The sequence below is a fragment of the Bombus vancouverensis genome, chromosome 5 (genome assembly GCF_051014615.1).
Source record: "Bombus vancouverensis nearcticus chromosome 5, iyBomVanc1_principal, whole genome shotgun sequence".
Lineage (NCBI taxonomy): Eukaryota > Metazoa > Arthropoda > Insecta > Hymenoptera > Apidae > Bombus > Bombus vancouverensis.
In genome coordinates, this window is record NC_134915.1 from 12,736,124 (window position 1) to 12,751,610 (window position 15,487).

The window sequence follows — 15,487 nt, forward strand, 5'->3', positions numbered from 1 at the left end:
TTTTTTTAATATAAATTATGCCTAATTAATAATATAATTTTTTTTTAATTGTTGAATGTTTTGTTTTATTTTTTTATTATGGGAATAAATGATACAGAAATAGTATTGCAATACAAGTCATGTCAATGTAAATTTTAATTTTTATAAGAATATAAAGAGAGTAGCTTAAAATATATAAATACTAACAATATATTTCATTCAATGATGAATACTTAAAGCATCACTTTGAACTTCATGACTCAATTGTGTTTGTAAGTTAGACAATTTATTTTTCAATGCTGCAATGCCCATCATGACAATATTCTCAGGCTTTAGAGCTCCGCTACTTTCAACATTGAAATAATATTTGTTTGGTTTAGCTTCCCAATTAAATGGTGCCTCATCTAAAACATTTTACGATTGAATTTAGTATGGAATCAATGTTTGTAATAAAGTGATACTTACATTGATCTTCTTCTAATTCACTGTATTCTGATTTTGGCCATTCATCAGGTTTTGGAAATAGCGTGTGTCTCATAGAATTATCTGGATCATACTCAAAGCTTACACCAGCTGTGGGATTCCATTTTGCGTGTTCTTTTCCGAAACCTTTCTTTGCATATGCTCTTAACTTTAATTCTTGACCCTTTCTCAATTTTACTATCAGTATTTCTAGATAAGAGTATGTCAATTCATGTTGTATAATGCATTATAAAAGTAATGGATATAACATCTAAATAAATATATACCATCTGTTTCTCCGTATTCACTAGCATCATCTTCTCTGTGCCTGGATGTAACAGGAAGTACCCTTGGATCACTGGATTTAAAATCGGCAGTGGTTACATGTCGTGTTTGATCTTCTGTACACTTTACATCAAGTGTGAATTCCACGCTACACTCTGGACAGAAATCCATGCATTGGCAGTCCCTTGTATATTGTATCCTATCAACAACCTAAATAATTTTAATACCAACTTTCCGTTTTCGTTAAAAAATCTTAAATATATCGAAGTATTGATTTTTAATTATTTACATCATCACTTATCAATGGTATCATTCCGATCCTATGTGCTAAAAATTCATCGCTCAACACGGTTGAATTGGCTTCTAATTGCACCCAATCAATGGCCATAGTAGGTGTCTCGGCAATAAAGACGCGTCTCATACTATTTGCTACACTATAAAAATTAAAAGTTTAATAAAATAAGAGAAGAAAATAAAAAAGAATTTAGTTATCATTCAATATAACCTATCTTACCTCAATTCTGTATCTTCTACTTGAAATTTCACATTTTCTTCTGTTAAATCTGAAATATGAACTGATGGTTGATTCGCGTATGGCATTTTACCGGATTCCTTATATTGAAATCAATACAAAATATGTTTTGTAGTTAATACCAGCTCAGTTAATACATATATTCCTTTTACAGTCTTAAATTACTGTTGTTCTTCCTGCTATAGGCATACATACATAGGCTATAAATTAGGAATGCAGCGCCGCCATGAAAGATCTAGTTTGAAAATAGTCTTTTAAAAAATATCAGAAAATATCGTTTAATTCTTTTCTACAATAATGTAAAGGAAAAACTCATGTTAGATGTAGTGTACTTTTTATTAAAAAAATTTCATTACATATCATTCGTGACATAATACGAAAAGTAGACAAAACTGCATCAAAGAGTATTTATGAATATTCAACAACATAAATCATTTTACATATTCTGATACACATAGTTTCTGATGAAAATGATTCATGAATGGAACCGAATGAATAATTTATATATATGATAATATACACACATACGTATGTGTAAATATTCAGTAATAATTAGTAAAATCTAACACTTTAAATTACTATTTTTCTAAATTCTTATTCCTCACTTTCACTTATGTTTGTAAGTTCACGAAAAGAAAATGACATCAATGCATGCACGTATAAGCGATCATTTTACGTAATAAATAATAAAAATGAGATAGTATAATTTTGGTAACTCTTATAAACAATACTAACTTTTATAACATAAATATTAAAGTGCTAACATTTGTATAATATGCTTTATATGGCACTAAACTTTTGTAAAAATTGGAAGACTGTGGTTTGTGAAACTATTTGTTGAGTATCTGTAACAAGTTCGTGCAATTGTAAATGATGTTGTACCAGTGTTAATATGAATGTATTCTAAATGCAGTATAAATAGGAATACTAAAACATATAAGAGCTGAAAGCATAGCATTAAGAATTATTAAAAATATTTTCAGTCATGTAAGTTTTTGACAGCTATTACGAAAGGAAGTAAAATTTTGCTAATGCATTTAACAATCGATTTTCAAAGTTCGTCCGTGAAACGCTCAATGTCTTGTAAATGATCTCCATAATCTGTAGCTTCACTACCAACAAAAGCATCATGGTGGTCTAAAATTTCATCAAACGACAATCTATTATCGTGATCGTCGTCGGATGCGGCGAATAGATGATCGACTTCATCGCTTGCAATTTCCCTAAAATATTTAATGATGTCACATATATTCCTAAGTCATTAATTAAAAAATATTTTATGTAAATATTTACTCACTCGTTACTAGGTACAAGCCAAGAAAGTATTTCATCAGAATCCAATCTTCCATCTCCATTTTTATCATGTTCATAATCGAATTTATCTTTTTCTATTAACAACCACTCTTTATCTTCAGCTTTAGCTCTATTTCCAATAAATTCTTGAAAGCTAATAGACCCATCTTTATTTGTATCTTTGTCATCCAGAGCTTGCTTCAATAGGAGTGGAAACATTCTTGGTGTTTCTTCGGGATGTGTATAAGCTTTAAATTCTTCTGTATCAAGATAACCATCTTTGTTTATATCAGCAGCTTGAAAGGTTTGCTTGTCGTCAGTGATAAGTTTGTCATCCACTGCTAAATCTTCTGGATCGGTGCCATATGTATCTTGAAGAATTTCATTCCAACTGACTTTACCATCTTCATCTGTGTCGGCATCCTCTAATCGATCTTGAGATTCCTCAGCAGAAAGCATGCTAAAAGAACGCAGAATCCAAGCCTTCAGTTCGTTTCTCTCAATAAATTTATCATTGTTCAAATCCATCTTTGTCAATAAAATTGCTAAACGTCGTTTTGATTCTTTTGTTGGAAGTTTATCAAATTCTTCTGCCTCCTTTACGCTTCCTATGAAAAGTGAGAAACATGATTTTGTTGATAAGATCTTGGTTTTACCGTAATAAGTTATGAATGTAATATAATATAAAAAATACCTAAAATAGCTTCATGATCAAACTCCTGATGATGTTCTCCTCCGGCGTAATGGTCCATGTCTCGTGGACTAAATGCACCATCCTCTGTTCTTTCATTGCTGCTCTGTTTGTTGTGCTGATGAGAGTGTATATGTGCGGAGGCTGCATTTCCGAATGAAAATGATCCCAGAATCGTGAAGATAAAAAGAAGAATTTCTACACGCATTTGGCGTGTACCCATTGTAAGCCTTGGGAAAATTCTAAGAATTAGGATAAGAAGAGATAACCTCAGAACAAGAAAAATTTGACAGGTGCACTGTTATCTACACAGTGTACCATAACGACTTCTATCGACTGTTTGTCGTTACGCATGTCGTATAATCGTTCTCGAAAATCGATTTTGATAAGATTTAAATTTGACAATTTTTCATAGATTTCCCTATTGCTATTGAAAGCGACACGTTTAAGTATAAAGTGCTCATGTGAAATATATTTATAATTAATGTGAATTCACTTTTGAATTATGAAAATAACAAGATCTAAAAAGATTGTTTTATGAGATTTGTAGTCAAGGATAAGGAAAATATAATAATAGGAGATCTGAGTGAGTACTAATAAGATGTTCATGCAAAAAATTTAATGTATATTAAACAAAGGTTGTATGTATTATATGAAGCAGAAATATAACAGTTTCCAATTTTGAGTTTATACTGTATATTATTTAAGTAATTTTACTTACTTATTAAGAAATCTTTTAAAATTGATTGGTCATTGTAACAAATTATAATTAGAAGAATTCCCAATTTGCTCTTTGAGTTCACGTTTTTGATAATGGGACGAAACTTCACTTTCGTTCAGGGTGTCAGTAGTACACGCGCGTGTTGGAATATCAGTGCTTGGTACGTCGCGCCGTGAAAAGAGATGAAAAAAAAAGAACGTCAGGTCTACCTTAGCCACGATCAGTATGTGCGGTCATGATTTTGTTCTAGGGTGAGCGTTCAAAAATAGATATACTAACACGCGTTCAATTTATTTCTAACTTCAGTAACCATCAAGCAAGCGACATAGATAGGACAGGAAGAGACTGAAGACCGTAAAGTATCATAATATCCGTTATTTTCTGACTCGTGATAATGATTTGATAAGCTACGAAGATGTAAAGCGGAAGTACGCACTCTAAAAATATCAGTTAACAATATTTTTAGCTCAAAAGCGTAGTTCAGTTCCACTTTTCCATTTTATCGTACAGGAATTACAGTTTTTTTAACATAAAGGTATAAGATATTTGTTAGAATTTTGAACGTCTATTTTCCACATATGTAAAATAGTATAAAGTTGAGTAAAACTACTTTTAAAACTAAGCAGGATATCGATTTTATTGCTATAAAAAAAGAATTTTATCGAAGGCCGTCTGAAAATGTCAGCTTCTTTGAATGTTTTAAAGTTGTCTTTGAATTTATGTTTTTTAAGACTTTTTTGCTTTTTTTGATGAGTACTGTCACAGATACCTCGTCTGGATCAGGTCCCAAAAGTTTGTTTCCAATTTTTATATACACCCTATATATCTATGTTTGTCATTATATATATATATGATTACATTTTTAAATGCAACTGTTCATTTTTAGATTTTTGAATTTCAATTTACAAATTTTAAATCTCTGAACTAGAAATAAAATTCAAGTTTTATTATTAAAGATAAAAAGTTTTAAATTTTCACATTTGTTCTGTTTGTCCCTATTGTATTCTATTTCCAACTGAAACGTTTTTAATGTGCTAATCTAATATGTAAATAACTTTGTTATAGATTTATCTTATGTCAGAAGTATATACATACATAATGCTATAAATTATATATGTACATTGTACATGCATATACAGATAGCATTGCATATGTAAGCACTGGTATGCTACTACTTACTATGTTTGTCGTAACAAAACGCAGAGGGCGTAAGAAACACTCTGATTTTTTCCACGTCGGTATTTCAGAACCCGAGGCGCAAAGTTCTATTTAATGTCTACTTTGCCTTTAATCAATGATTGCATGTATCACTTAATTGTTTTCAGAGTATTTCTTAAAATATCGATTGTTTTCTAAATAACGATGAAAGACAATATGATGATTTTTTTTTATTAAACAGTTGGAAAGTAATATATGCAATCATTTTTATTATCGGTCTTAAATCTTGCGTAATGGCTATACGTTTCGACTGCAAACGATGAAATTATGCCGGAATTATTATGATAATGTTGCAATTCCATACGATCGCACAATTCTTCATGATCTATTGGTGGCCGATAACTTATCCCTTCAGAACAGTTCTGCATTTCGGAGGTCTCGGACGATAAAATCGACGATTCGTACCCCCGGTTAATAACACAGAAATTCATTATTGGAGGACAATTTCGCGTTGTCTGCTGTCGTCACCAATACACTCGTCGAATAGGGAGTGTTAACAATTAATTTTACGTTGGCGAAAATTTATTCCGTTCTCGTTATGCTTTCCGACGTGTGTTCTTCCCTTTATAATGCTAATTGTCAGAACGTTATTGTTCGCCGTCCGTAAAATACAATCGAACGATAAAATTTGTTAAACATCGCCGGTCAGCGAAATATTTCAATTTTCTCTATGGCGCTGTGTAACGCGGATGCTGTAAAATATCATCGGGCTTTCGCGATTTCCCGCCGCTACCGTATTTTTCCAATTTTCGAACCGTCGGCTTTTTTTCATTCCCGCGATCAATTTTCCAGCTTCACTGATCCCGTAATTATTTAGCGAGAAAATCGCCGAAGGTGTTCTCCTGTTTTCTTTTCTCCGTCTGCGGTGAAATGATATGGAGATTGGGAAAAGTGCGGTCGGTCAGAACTGATTGGCGAAACGGAAATGCGACTGTTTTATATCGGTGACCGTAACCGCGAACTGTACTGATTTCGAGATCAAAGTCAAGTGTCAATTCCATCAGGCTTGCAAATTCGTCGTTCACCCTCTCTGCAGAATGACAAATGTTCGCCTGGTAAAATATCCAAAAGTTTGACTACGTTAATCTTTATATTCGCTAGTGTCGCGTCTAGCATTTACCACTTGCTCCGCTTACAACTTTTCTACGATCATATAAAGTTCATTCACTTGCGAAGAAATTCAAACGTTCATAAGCATTCTCTCCCCGCGTCTGTCGAACAATGTAATACCCAAAGGAAAAGCCGTTGAATTCGACATTCGATCGACTCTAACGAATCCGTCGTCGACGAGTTCCTCAAGATATTTTCGATTCCGGTGGAATATTCCGAAGCGGAGAACGCAGACGCTTGTGATTTTTCCCAATGGTTGAGACGGGGGACGAGCAGCCACTGAAAGCATTCCTTCTGACATTCAAATGCTCGATGCACGAACGAAAAAGGATACGTAAAGCCCGACGCCGCCTATTCATCGCTCAAAGGGATCATTTATCAACATATTTGATATGCTCCTGGCCGCGTTAAACCCGACGGAGGAACCTTACCCGCTCTCTCTCTCTCTCCCCCTCCGGCCGAGCTTCCATAGAAATAATATGCTAATCGCGCGAAGGCGGAGTTTAAAAAGTGCTCCGATAAATTCTCCGGACTTTTTGACGTAATTTCGCCCCTTCGCGCTGCCGCCACCAAATATTCTTTTTACGCGGTTTCCGACGTCTTAAGAGAACTTCGCTTCTGCACCACGGTATATCAGCCGGCGGAATATATTTTTTTGCTGGATTCCAACCGGATGTCACGACCTGCTTCGCGGGCAAAGGATTCTAAGCCGACTTCCTTCGCACTCCCTCGCGGAAATCGCAAGAAGACGTTTCGGTTGTATTTCACTGACAATTCCGCGCCCCTTCTTAGAGAACAAGACTTTGGTTAGTAAAAAACGTTTGAACGATTCGAAACATTGTCCAGCGCGGCGATTTTTCGATAGCCAGCGAGGTTACGAACCTCGAAACGTCATACTTAAGTGATTGACACGACACGTTAAGATCATTTACAAATCCCCTCATCGGTACTTATGCGCGCGGTGACGCATACGCACATATTTATGCACCCCTACCCCATACGTGGCTTGCCCTCATACATACATCGGTCATATTAGCCGCAAAGCGGAATACTCGGAGTGGTCCCGTTTGTTTATGCCTACTTTTGTGTCGAATCGTTCCGTGCTTCTTAAAACTTAATGCAAGATTGTGTCCTCGCTTCCAAAAATGAATCGGACAGAAAATTTGCAAGAATTAACTTAAAAGATAAATTAGTAGAGTAACGTCATCGAGTGATATGAAAATTCGGATTGTTAGGTAGAAAATTGGCTGGACCAACGTCTGACAAAGAAACGCTAATTAAAGCGTATCGTTAATAAAACGTTTGTACGTTGTTTATTCTCTTTTCCAAATATAAGTTTTCCAATCTAGCTTTTAATTTATCCCGAACTTCGTATCGTCAACGCAATGACATCGGACTAATCCCTCGGTCATTCAATTCCGAAACGCCACGTCAGCGGGACACTTTCAAGCATATTGAGGCTGGATCGTGTAGCCGGTCGCCATTTGCTTTAAGCCCTCCTTTCCATATTTATCTTGGTCTCCTTCATTACGGAGCCACTCGAAGATTTCTTTTCCTCTTCTTCTCTTTTCCTTTTTATCGTTCGGTATCTCCGGGATTATCAGCCTATTCGGCAACGAACGCCGCCTCCGCTATTTGGAACGAACACGCAGATTGCTTTTGCGCGCCAGGGGAATTTACGAGCGGCGATGATAATTCTCTGAGGAAGCATAATCGAATGGCTTTCATAATAATTTCCATGGGAGCTGGTCGAACGAGTCTTCTTCTCGATTCTACGAGTTTGAATAACAAAGGGAATATTCCAACTTTATTTCACTTAAAACGTATCGATTGCTTTTAAAAATAAGAGATGTTCGTAGAGTAGAATTCTCCATTCCGTTTCACTACGAGAGAATGAACAGGAAATGTTGGAACTGTCGGCGGTATACGACGAAATATTTCGAGGCGTTTCGCAGAATCGTAAGGGTGTTCGACGTTTCCGTGGCGCGGTTGTCTCAGCCGAGGCCATACGCCCCGCGATTTAAGTCGTCAACTTTTATGGGGGTAGTTTTCGCGGAGACGGTCCGCGGCAAGCCACATAAAAGGGGGTGGAAGTTTCTGGTAATATGGCGGCTTCCCGTGGAATATGGCGGCAACTGTATACAAGAGATAGCGACAATATTGAGGCGACGGGAGCGCCGAAGGAAACCAACTGGATTTTGGCTCTAGTTCGTGTCGATCTTAGGTCACTGTCCTTCTTTTCCTTTATTTTCTTTTGCTTTGGTTACAGTTCGTGCTACGAATAAAATATCTCTGTTTCGAAATCAACAGAATCAAGAATAATTTAAAACGCCAATTTATATTTTAATCCAAACTATTTCCTGATTTTCTCTATAATCAATCGAGCGACCATATCTTCGTTAAAGTCCCATTTTGGAAGGAGATACAGAATTTCTTAGCGTTGCTCAGCGGCTGTCGATGACGTCGATTAAGAGAAATACTGCACTCTCAGTGTCGACGTTCGGAGGCCGTTGATTGCATCTGGCATTTGTGTCACGCCCTTGAGTACCCAGTCGATATGCCTGGACAAATTGGGAATTGGTATTCTGCTCGTGGCTGTCGCGACGGCCAGACGGATTTGCGAAGGAGCACATCGGGCTAAAGCACGGAGACCGGCAACAGTTCCCTCGCACCAGGGGCCCTCTGGACAAGGCTGACCCGTGTGGATCCGTTAAACTTGGTCAAATCGCTTCCCGACGATCACCTCGCACCGGAATACTAACGACTGGCAAAAGAGGAGCGTACGTTGCCAAGCGTTCTTTCTTCTGACGGATCGTTAACCGGTCATGGAATCTGGAGACACGAGGAATTCGAATTAAGTCGGCAGCGAGCCACCGAGACATTTAAAAGTGAAATTCTTCGAGGATAACGTGGTCCACGATGAAACGATTAGAAAGATTAGCAAGCTCAAAGATTCTTCTGTATTGTAATGGAATTCTTTTCGCGAAGGAACGTCCGTTCCGTTTAAACGGAATACTTGGTTCGACCTTTTTGTTATCAGCAGGCCACAGCTCGAGGCAGCTTAGCACGAGTACCCTCGTGGTATCGATATCCCGCGGCTCGATTCTGCTCCTTTTCGGGAATATGGCAGGCCAGGCGGCGGTGTAAAAACTTACAAGCCGTATTTCGAGCTGTCGTGCCGAAGGTTTCGGCCGTCCTTTCCGCTCGACATCCTCGAGCACATGCGGACGCGGAAGCCGATTGGACGAACACCACGATCCGCAAAAATGCCACGATCTATACAGGGATGAATCCTCTTTCGAAAAGTTTGCCTCTCAAATTGGCTCTAAACCAAGTGAAATACGAATACAAACGTTGGATTCGGAACGAATAATTTCTCAAAATATTCCTGATAGAAAATGAAGGATAGGGGGAAGATAATTTCTATGGCGGTGAAGGCTCGAGATTAAGAAACGTTTTCCATCGAAACGACCCGGAAACGTCCATGTATCTTGGGGAAATTATGACAATATCCCGGATTGAGTTTCGCCGGGGACTGTACTCTGATTTACTTCCGACCGATTCACCAGGAAATCGAATTACCTCCGCGGCGGGCACGCGGCGAAACCTCGAATTAAGAAACACTGAGAGCTGCGGAAAATATCGAGCCGATATAAATCAAGACCTCCTAGAAACCTTCTTTTTCTCGTCCCGATTCTACATTCATTATCGCCGACGATCGATCCTCGTTTCCTTGTTAACAAACAAGCCTGAGTGCACGAGAATCGATTCGGGACACGCAAATAAGAAGAAACACCAACGATAAATCACCGTATCTTTCGAGTCCACTCATTAATCGGTTCCAATGCGCAATGGCGAGGCACTCGAATTCCGTTGAAAAAAAAAAAAAAGAAAAAAAGAAACGCAGAGAAGAACGAATAGCAATGGGTATACAGGGAGCGCATATTAGACGCGAATATTCCTCTGGTAGGTACATGTAGATATTTCCTGGGATTTTATGTCCCGGAAAGGAGGAGCATGTAGATAGTTAAAAACTTGGTTCGATTACCCATAAAGCGCGCTCGTTCGGCATTCTGTTTCTAAGGTACTTAGCTAGATTTTATTTCGCTTGCTTTACGACCGCGATGCTTCTGTCTTGTAACTCGACTCGGGATGCGTGGGATTTTCGTGCATACGTCTTGGCTAGGCAAACTATAAAAAAGCTATAGATCCCACTCGTTATGTAGCCACATATTAAAAACTTTGCAATACTCTGCCTTAATCGGTGGACAGATCAACGCGAGGGTAATTCTCCGGCTGTTTGAGCAACAACGTAGTGTCGAAACATAATGTAGAGAAAGAATCCATGAAATTCCGGATTTTGTCCAGCAAGTTGGAAAAGGTGGGACAAACAGAAATTTTCATTCGGTTGGAATATCCGTCTAGCACTTTAGCCTCGTAAAATCGTGAAACGATAAGGAATTGATATGGCGGTGCTCTTTTGCCGTCAAACTGATCTCTTTTACCTCTTAGCAGGTTTAAAGAGGCGACCACTCGTGGACGTGCCAAGTTAGGAGAAAGTACGCGACCCGTCCTTCGCTGGATCCTGTGCTTAATGGTGCTGAATCACAGATTGCGCGCACCCCTAGATTTGAATTTATTATCAACCCTTGCCTGGAACGAGCACGCTGCCGTTGGATGGCGATCGTACGGTCGAAAGAATAATTCCCCTTCGTCGTCGATCGAGTCGAGTTTTCTCCTCTCTTTCTCTGACGCGGAAGTGCTCGGTCTAAGAGGTCGAAATTGCAGATTTCCGCCAGAAGGGTTGAACTGTTCGGCTTCTAAGAAATACAACAAACGTTCGAGGAAAAGGGCAGAAGTTGCCACACGTTTAAACGTTTCACTAGCGAATACATGCCGATTCGTGGTCGGCGTTTGTTCTTAAAATCGGACGCGATCCAATCGAATTTTCCACGTGTTCACCGTTCGGTCGGTGGCCACGGTTCACAATGGTTAATTGCATAAGCAAACACACGGGCGTCGAACGAATGCACTGGCCACTCATTCACCGGACGCGGTCTATCGTCGGCCGTCGTTCCGTTCGATCGCGTCCACGGCACAGAGCGGAGTGGAACCGTGCAGAACGGAGCGGCTGATAAATCCGACGGTTGTTGCCGCTATAAATCAATTATAATATTTCATGGTTGATTTCGACTATCGATTACAGGGAATAAATGTTCCCGAACTTTCCCATTCTCGGAGGCCTAAGCACCGTTCAAATTCTCGCGATTCGAGATTCGTCGCGAGTTACCTCTGGTTATCTGGTGATCGAACGCGAATAAACGCGAGAGCATGAACGCTCGTTGACGTATCGAAACGACGCGCGAAATGAATGCAGCCAACAGCGTGAGCGAACCGGATGCGGTCCATCGTTGGCCGTCGTTCCGTTCGATCGCGTCCGCGGCACGGACCGAGCACGAAGAGCAGAAATTCAGCCGAGGCGCTGATAAATCCGACTACGCTTCGTTCCCGCAATAAATCAATTATAATATTCCACGGTTCGCTTGGGGTATCGGTTATTAGTAAAACCCGTCGCCGCTGCGGAAGGCGGCCATATATTCACGGCCGGTGTTTCTCTCGATTACAAATTTCGCGTTTTCCGGACGACCCTCCGCGAGGGTGTGCTCTGCCGACTCGCACTCGCTCTTCCTTCTTCCCTGTTCTCTGTTTTCTCGTCCGTGTGTCTCGTTGTTTTCCGCTTTGTCGCTTGCTTCGTTTCGTTCCTTATACGCACGTGAAATTTCGATCGGAGTCGACGATTAATCATTCAATTATGGCTATTTTGCCAACTGTACTTTTGCGTATATCAAATGGACACTGGCGCAAGCGTTTTTTTCGTGAAATTTTCTTAATGAAACTTTATTAAATTCAATGTCAAATTTATTTACTTACTTTTTTTGTATTATAGTAGATGATTGTCTTGTTGTTTCTATGTGTTTCATTTCGTTCGCCCCTCTATCCATGTTTTCTAGTACTGTTTTCGCTTCAAGGAACCCGTGGACTCGCGCATCGACACCATCGCAGCATTATTCACCCTTTATTGGATTTGCCGATTTTTCTTCGGTACGATGCGCGATGCGCGGCCCACCGTGACGCCTCACGCGACGTGTAACACGTATTCGAATCGTTACGACAGCAAACGCGAGCATAAATCCTTCGATCCGACCTCTTCTCTCGTGAACCACGACTGATAACCACGATCATACGAGGAAACGAGCCTCGAGGATAGTCGATAATGGGTTCTGCGTGGTTTCCCCGTCGGTCTTTTCGTTTTCTGCGATCGATTTATCGTTTTCTCATTTCCTTACGTTTCGAACAAATTGATCCTCCTACAGAAACTTTGGAAAAAAATTCGAAAGCAGTTAACTCGCATCAATTTTTTTACAAGATCTCAGCGCAATCTTGGCTGAATATCCGTAGAGAAAATAATGCCAAAATGATCAGAGCCAATACAAAGTGGCGAACAGCAGCTTCGTGACGGGTACGCAGGCATTTGCATCGGCATTGCAACGTTCGGATTATCCGTATTTTCGGAACTGCATGATCTTCTGGCTCTTGCTGGTCGCGATATGGACAAACGGAGGGGGCTGCCTCGCCACTTCCGACTTACTCGTCCAGATCTAAAGATTTGGAACGCACCGAGGCACCTTATTTGCATACTTCACCGATTCCAATGCTTTGCTCGCCTCTCCTCCACCGTCTGCCCCCATCCAGGACTTAGTTCTTTCCACCGTCTCCGATGCAAATTACAATATTCCCGTGCTATTCGTTCGGATATGATAATATATGCGTCTCTCGATCAAAATAACGTTCTTTTCCCCTCGCACGTGCTGCTCAACGAAGCCCCTCGCCTCTTCGTTTTCTCTTTCATGCACCTGTGCAATTTAAGCACCAAGAATCGTTCAATTGTTCTATTCTTCATGTTATCATGAAATCAGGTTTCTCGAGGACAATCCAATAGCGGAGTGTCATAAAAGCTTCCTTCGTGGATTTCCTATAGTCTTTGTGGGTTAATCTGTAATCGTGGAATTAGTCGGATTCAAGAAACCGGAGTAGAGATCGTGGCCCGCATGTTGCAAATCCGGTTACGCTTCACGAGGGGCGAAGGGCTCGAGAAGGGTGAGCCTCATTATGGTCAGAAATAATATTCCCATAGGGCCACTCTGTGACTCTAGTGCAAGCGTTTTTGATGGCGATCACTTCAATTCTAACACAGCGTTTCGTTCGATTCGTAACACGCGATCGCATAAGTGTTCGAGTTGGCGATGAAATTTTTCAACGATCATTTAGAGTATCGTCTGCTCGGTTGATTAATCAACTTTGTTTAGCATAAGCGAAACAACGTCGCAGATACGCGGCGGAAAAATAAAAATTTTGCTCGTACAATCGGTTCGCAGCGATAAGGATCGTGCTTGGTCGAGAGTAATGTTTCCCACGCGGCCGATACAAGCACGCTCGCCACAAAATTTGCTCTTTTTTTCTTCTATAGCAATATTTAGATAAACCACGGTACGTGCGTCGACTAGGAAACACTCGCGTGATAGATACACGCGGGAAACGTTGCACGCTTTATTGCCGATTCCTTTCTCATCGCGAGAACGGCACGGTTTTATATGTTTAATTACCTGCTGCGAAACGATAGCTGTCGTAAAGTAAAAATTGCGATGTTGCCTTTCGATCGAACTCCATATTTACGATTTAATAACACAGCAGAGTTCCGTTCGTTCACGCCCTATCTCGTGATATCCATTTACCAACGAAATAATTCCGAAAATTCGCGGTCGAAACGTGAGAAAGCACGCGTAAAAACAAGTCCCAACGAAAGAACATCTCGGGTGATCGACGATCTAATTATTTTCAGTCTTTCCTCGTTTGTTTCCCTCTTCTCGCGGTAGTGGCCAACCCCCGGCGCAAATCGTTCCTTTTGTAGCGGCTGCGCGTTATCTAAATCGCGTCGAATATTTCCACGGTAGCACGCTTAGAGATCCGGTCCGCCCCCGGGCCAGTGTTCCCCGTTAAAAAGCAACTCGCGTATCAATTTCACGGGACAACGCGGTGCATCGCGGGTAATCCGGCGTGCTGGATCGTCTTTTTGTTCCTGGCCGCTTAATATTGCTTGTCCTGCCGTAATCTCCACCCCCGACACCCTGTTTCACCCCGACCGCCGCCCACCGCGTTTCGCTCCACTACGCCAGCCACCCCCTTCGTCACAGTAGCGTAGACTACGAGATTTTCTTGAACCGCCGTTTCCGTCGTTGCTCCGCACGATGAAAGAACGACGATCTCTTAACCCAGCCCATATATTTCAGCAGTCGAGTTTTCCGTTTTCGGTGATCGATATTTAACTACCACTCTGCTATTTCTCTATGAACTTTGGACGGAAAATCTGCAGCGAAAGTGGCGCTTCGTTCGTCCCTTTGTAATATTTTGCACGATCTATTCCGTTCCACGGAAAATTTCCAACGAGTAAATTTCACGGGAAGGAGGAAAGAACGAGGGGATGAGAAAGTTCTGTCCCCGATCAGTCGCGCCAATGGCGGTCTTTTCGGTGTTTCGCCATTGCGAAACGCCGTACTCCCGTGGTACTTAACGTAAGTACGTCGGAGTTTGCCGGAGAAAATAAAGAAACCTCTCGAGTTTTCGCCTCGCCCGACCTTTTTCCTGCTGCCCGGCTACTATCCTCTCAGTTTGCCCTCTCCCTCTTTCGCTCTGTCTCTCTGCACCGGGACAATGTTATTTTACGGCACGATGAGTTTGAGCCTCTTTCATCCGGCGACACGGTGCTCGCGCCGCGATTCCGACGGTAATGGTTGCCGTTGTCGACGACGCTGCTCTGCTGGTTTCTACCGAGCCGCCACACCCTCGCGACTCGCCCTCTGCGCACCGTTTAATCTGATCAACTGCGGATTATATCGGACAGCACCCTGACGAGCAGCAGGAAAAAATCGACGGCTGCGACGATGTTTCTTTCGCTCTTGCAGTCTTTACTGATTTCACGATGGAAGAGATTGGCGTGCTTGTTGCGCGCTCTCTTCGGCGTGTACGTCGTCATTTGCACAGAACTTCTCAATTTTCATGGAAAAGAAGTTGGAAACATGGATACGAGAGCACACGATACAACGCGAAAACATGGAAATTTCGTTGAAGATAAAACGAG

The 15,487-nt window shown here is 40.9% G+C and overlaps 2 protein-coding genes across 5 annotated transcripts; both read right to left on the minus strand.

Annotated features, from left to right (window-relative positions):
* Positions 1-37: 37 nt before the first annotated feature.
* RpII33 (RNA polymerase III subunit RpII33) lies at positions 38-1,457 on the minus strand. 2 transcript variants are annotated; one of them, XM_076618893.1, is made up of 6 exons: positions 1,381-1,457; positions 1,241-1,289; positions 1,016-1,160; positions 729-936; positions 445-651; positions 38-383 (listed from the first exon to the last, which is right to left on the minus strand). In XM_076618893.1, exons 3-6 carry the CDS (start codon positions 1,145-1,147, stop codon positions 199-201), a joined length of 732 nt encoding a protein of 243 aa, XP_076475008.1. In that variant the 5' UTR covers positions 1,148-1,160; positions 1,241-1,289; positions 1,381-1,457; the 3' UTR covers positions 38-198. The 2 variants fall into 2 exon arrangements, with proteins under 2 accessions (XP_076475008.1, XP_033188730.1); XM_033332839.2 differs by having other exon boundaries at positions 1,241-1,455.
* Positions 1,458-1,575: 118 nt separating this feature from the next.
* On the minus strand, positions 1,576-4,376 carry LOC117156103 (reticulocalbin-2). Of its 3 annotated transcripts, none has more exons than XM_033332837.2 (4): positions 3,964-4,376; positions 3,246-3,484; positions 2,556-3,159; positions 1,576-2,481 (listed from the first exon to the last, which is right to left on the minus strand). In XM_033332837.2, the coding sequence occupies exons 2-4, from the start codon at positions 3,463-3,465 to the stop codon at positions 2,310-2,312; spliced, it is 996 nt and encodes a 331-aa protein (XP_033188728.1). In that variant the 5' UTR covers positions 3,466-3,484; positions 3,964-4,376; the 3' UTR covers positions 1,576-2,309. The 3 variants fall into 3 exon arrangements, with proteins under 3 accessions (XP_033188728.1, XP_033188727.1, XP_033188726.1); XM_033332836.2 differs by having other exon boundaries at positions 3,246-3,472; positions 3,964-4,375; XM_033332835.2 differs by lacking the exon at positions 3,964-4,376 and having other exon boundaries at positions 3,246-3,631.
* Positions 4,377-15,487: the final 11,111 nt, after the last annotated feature.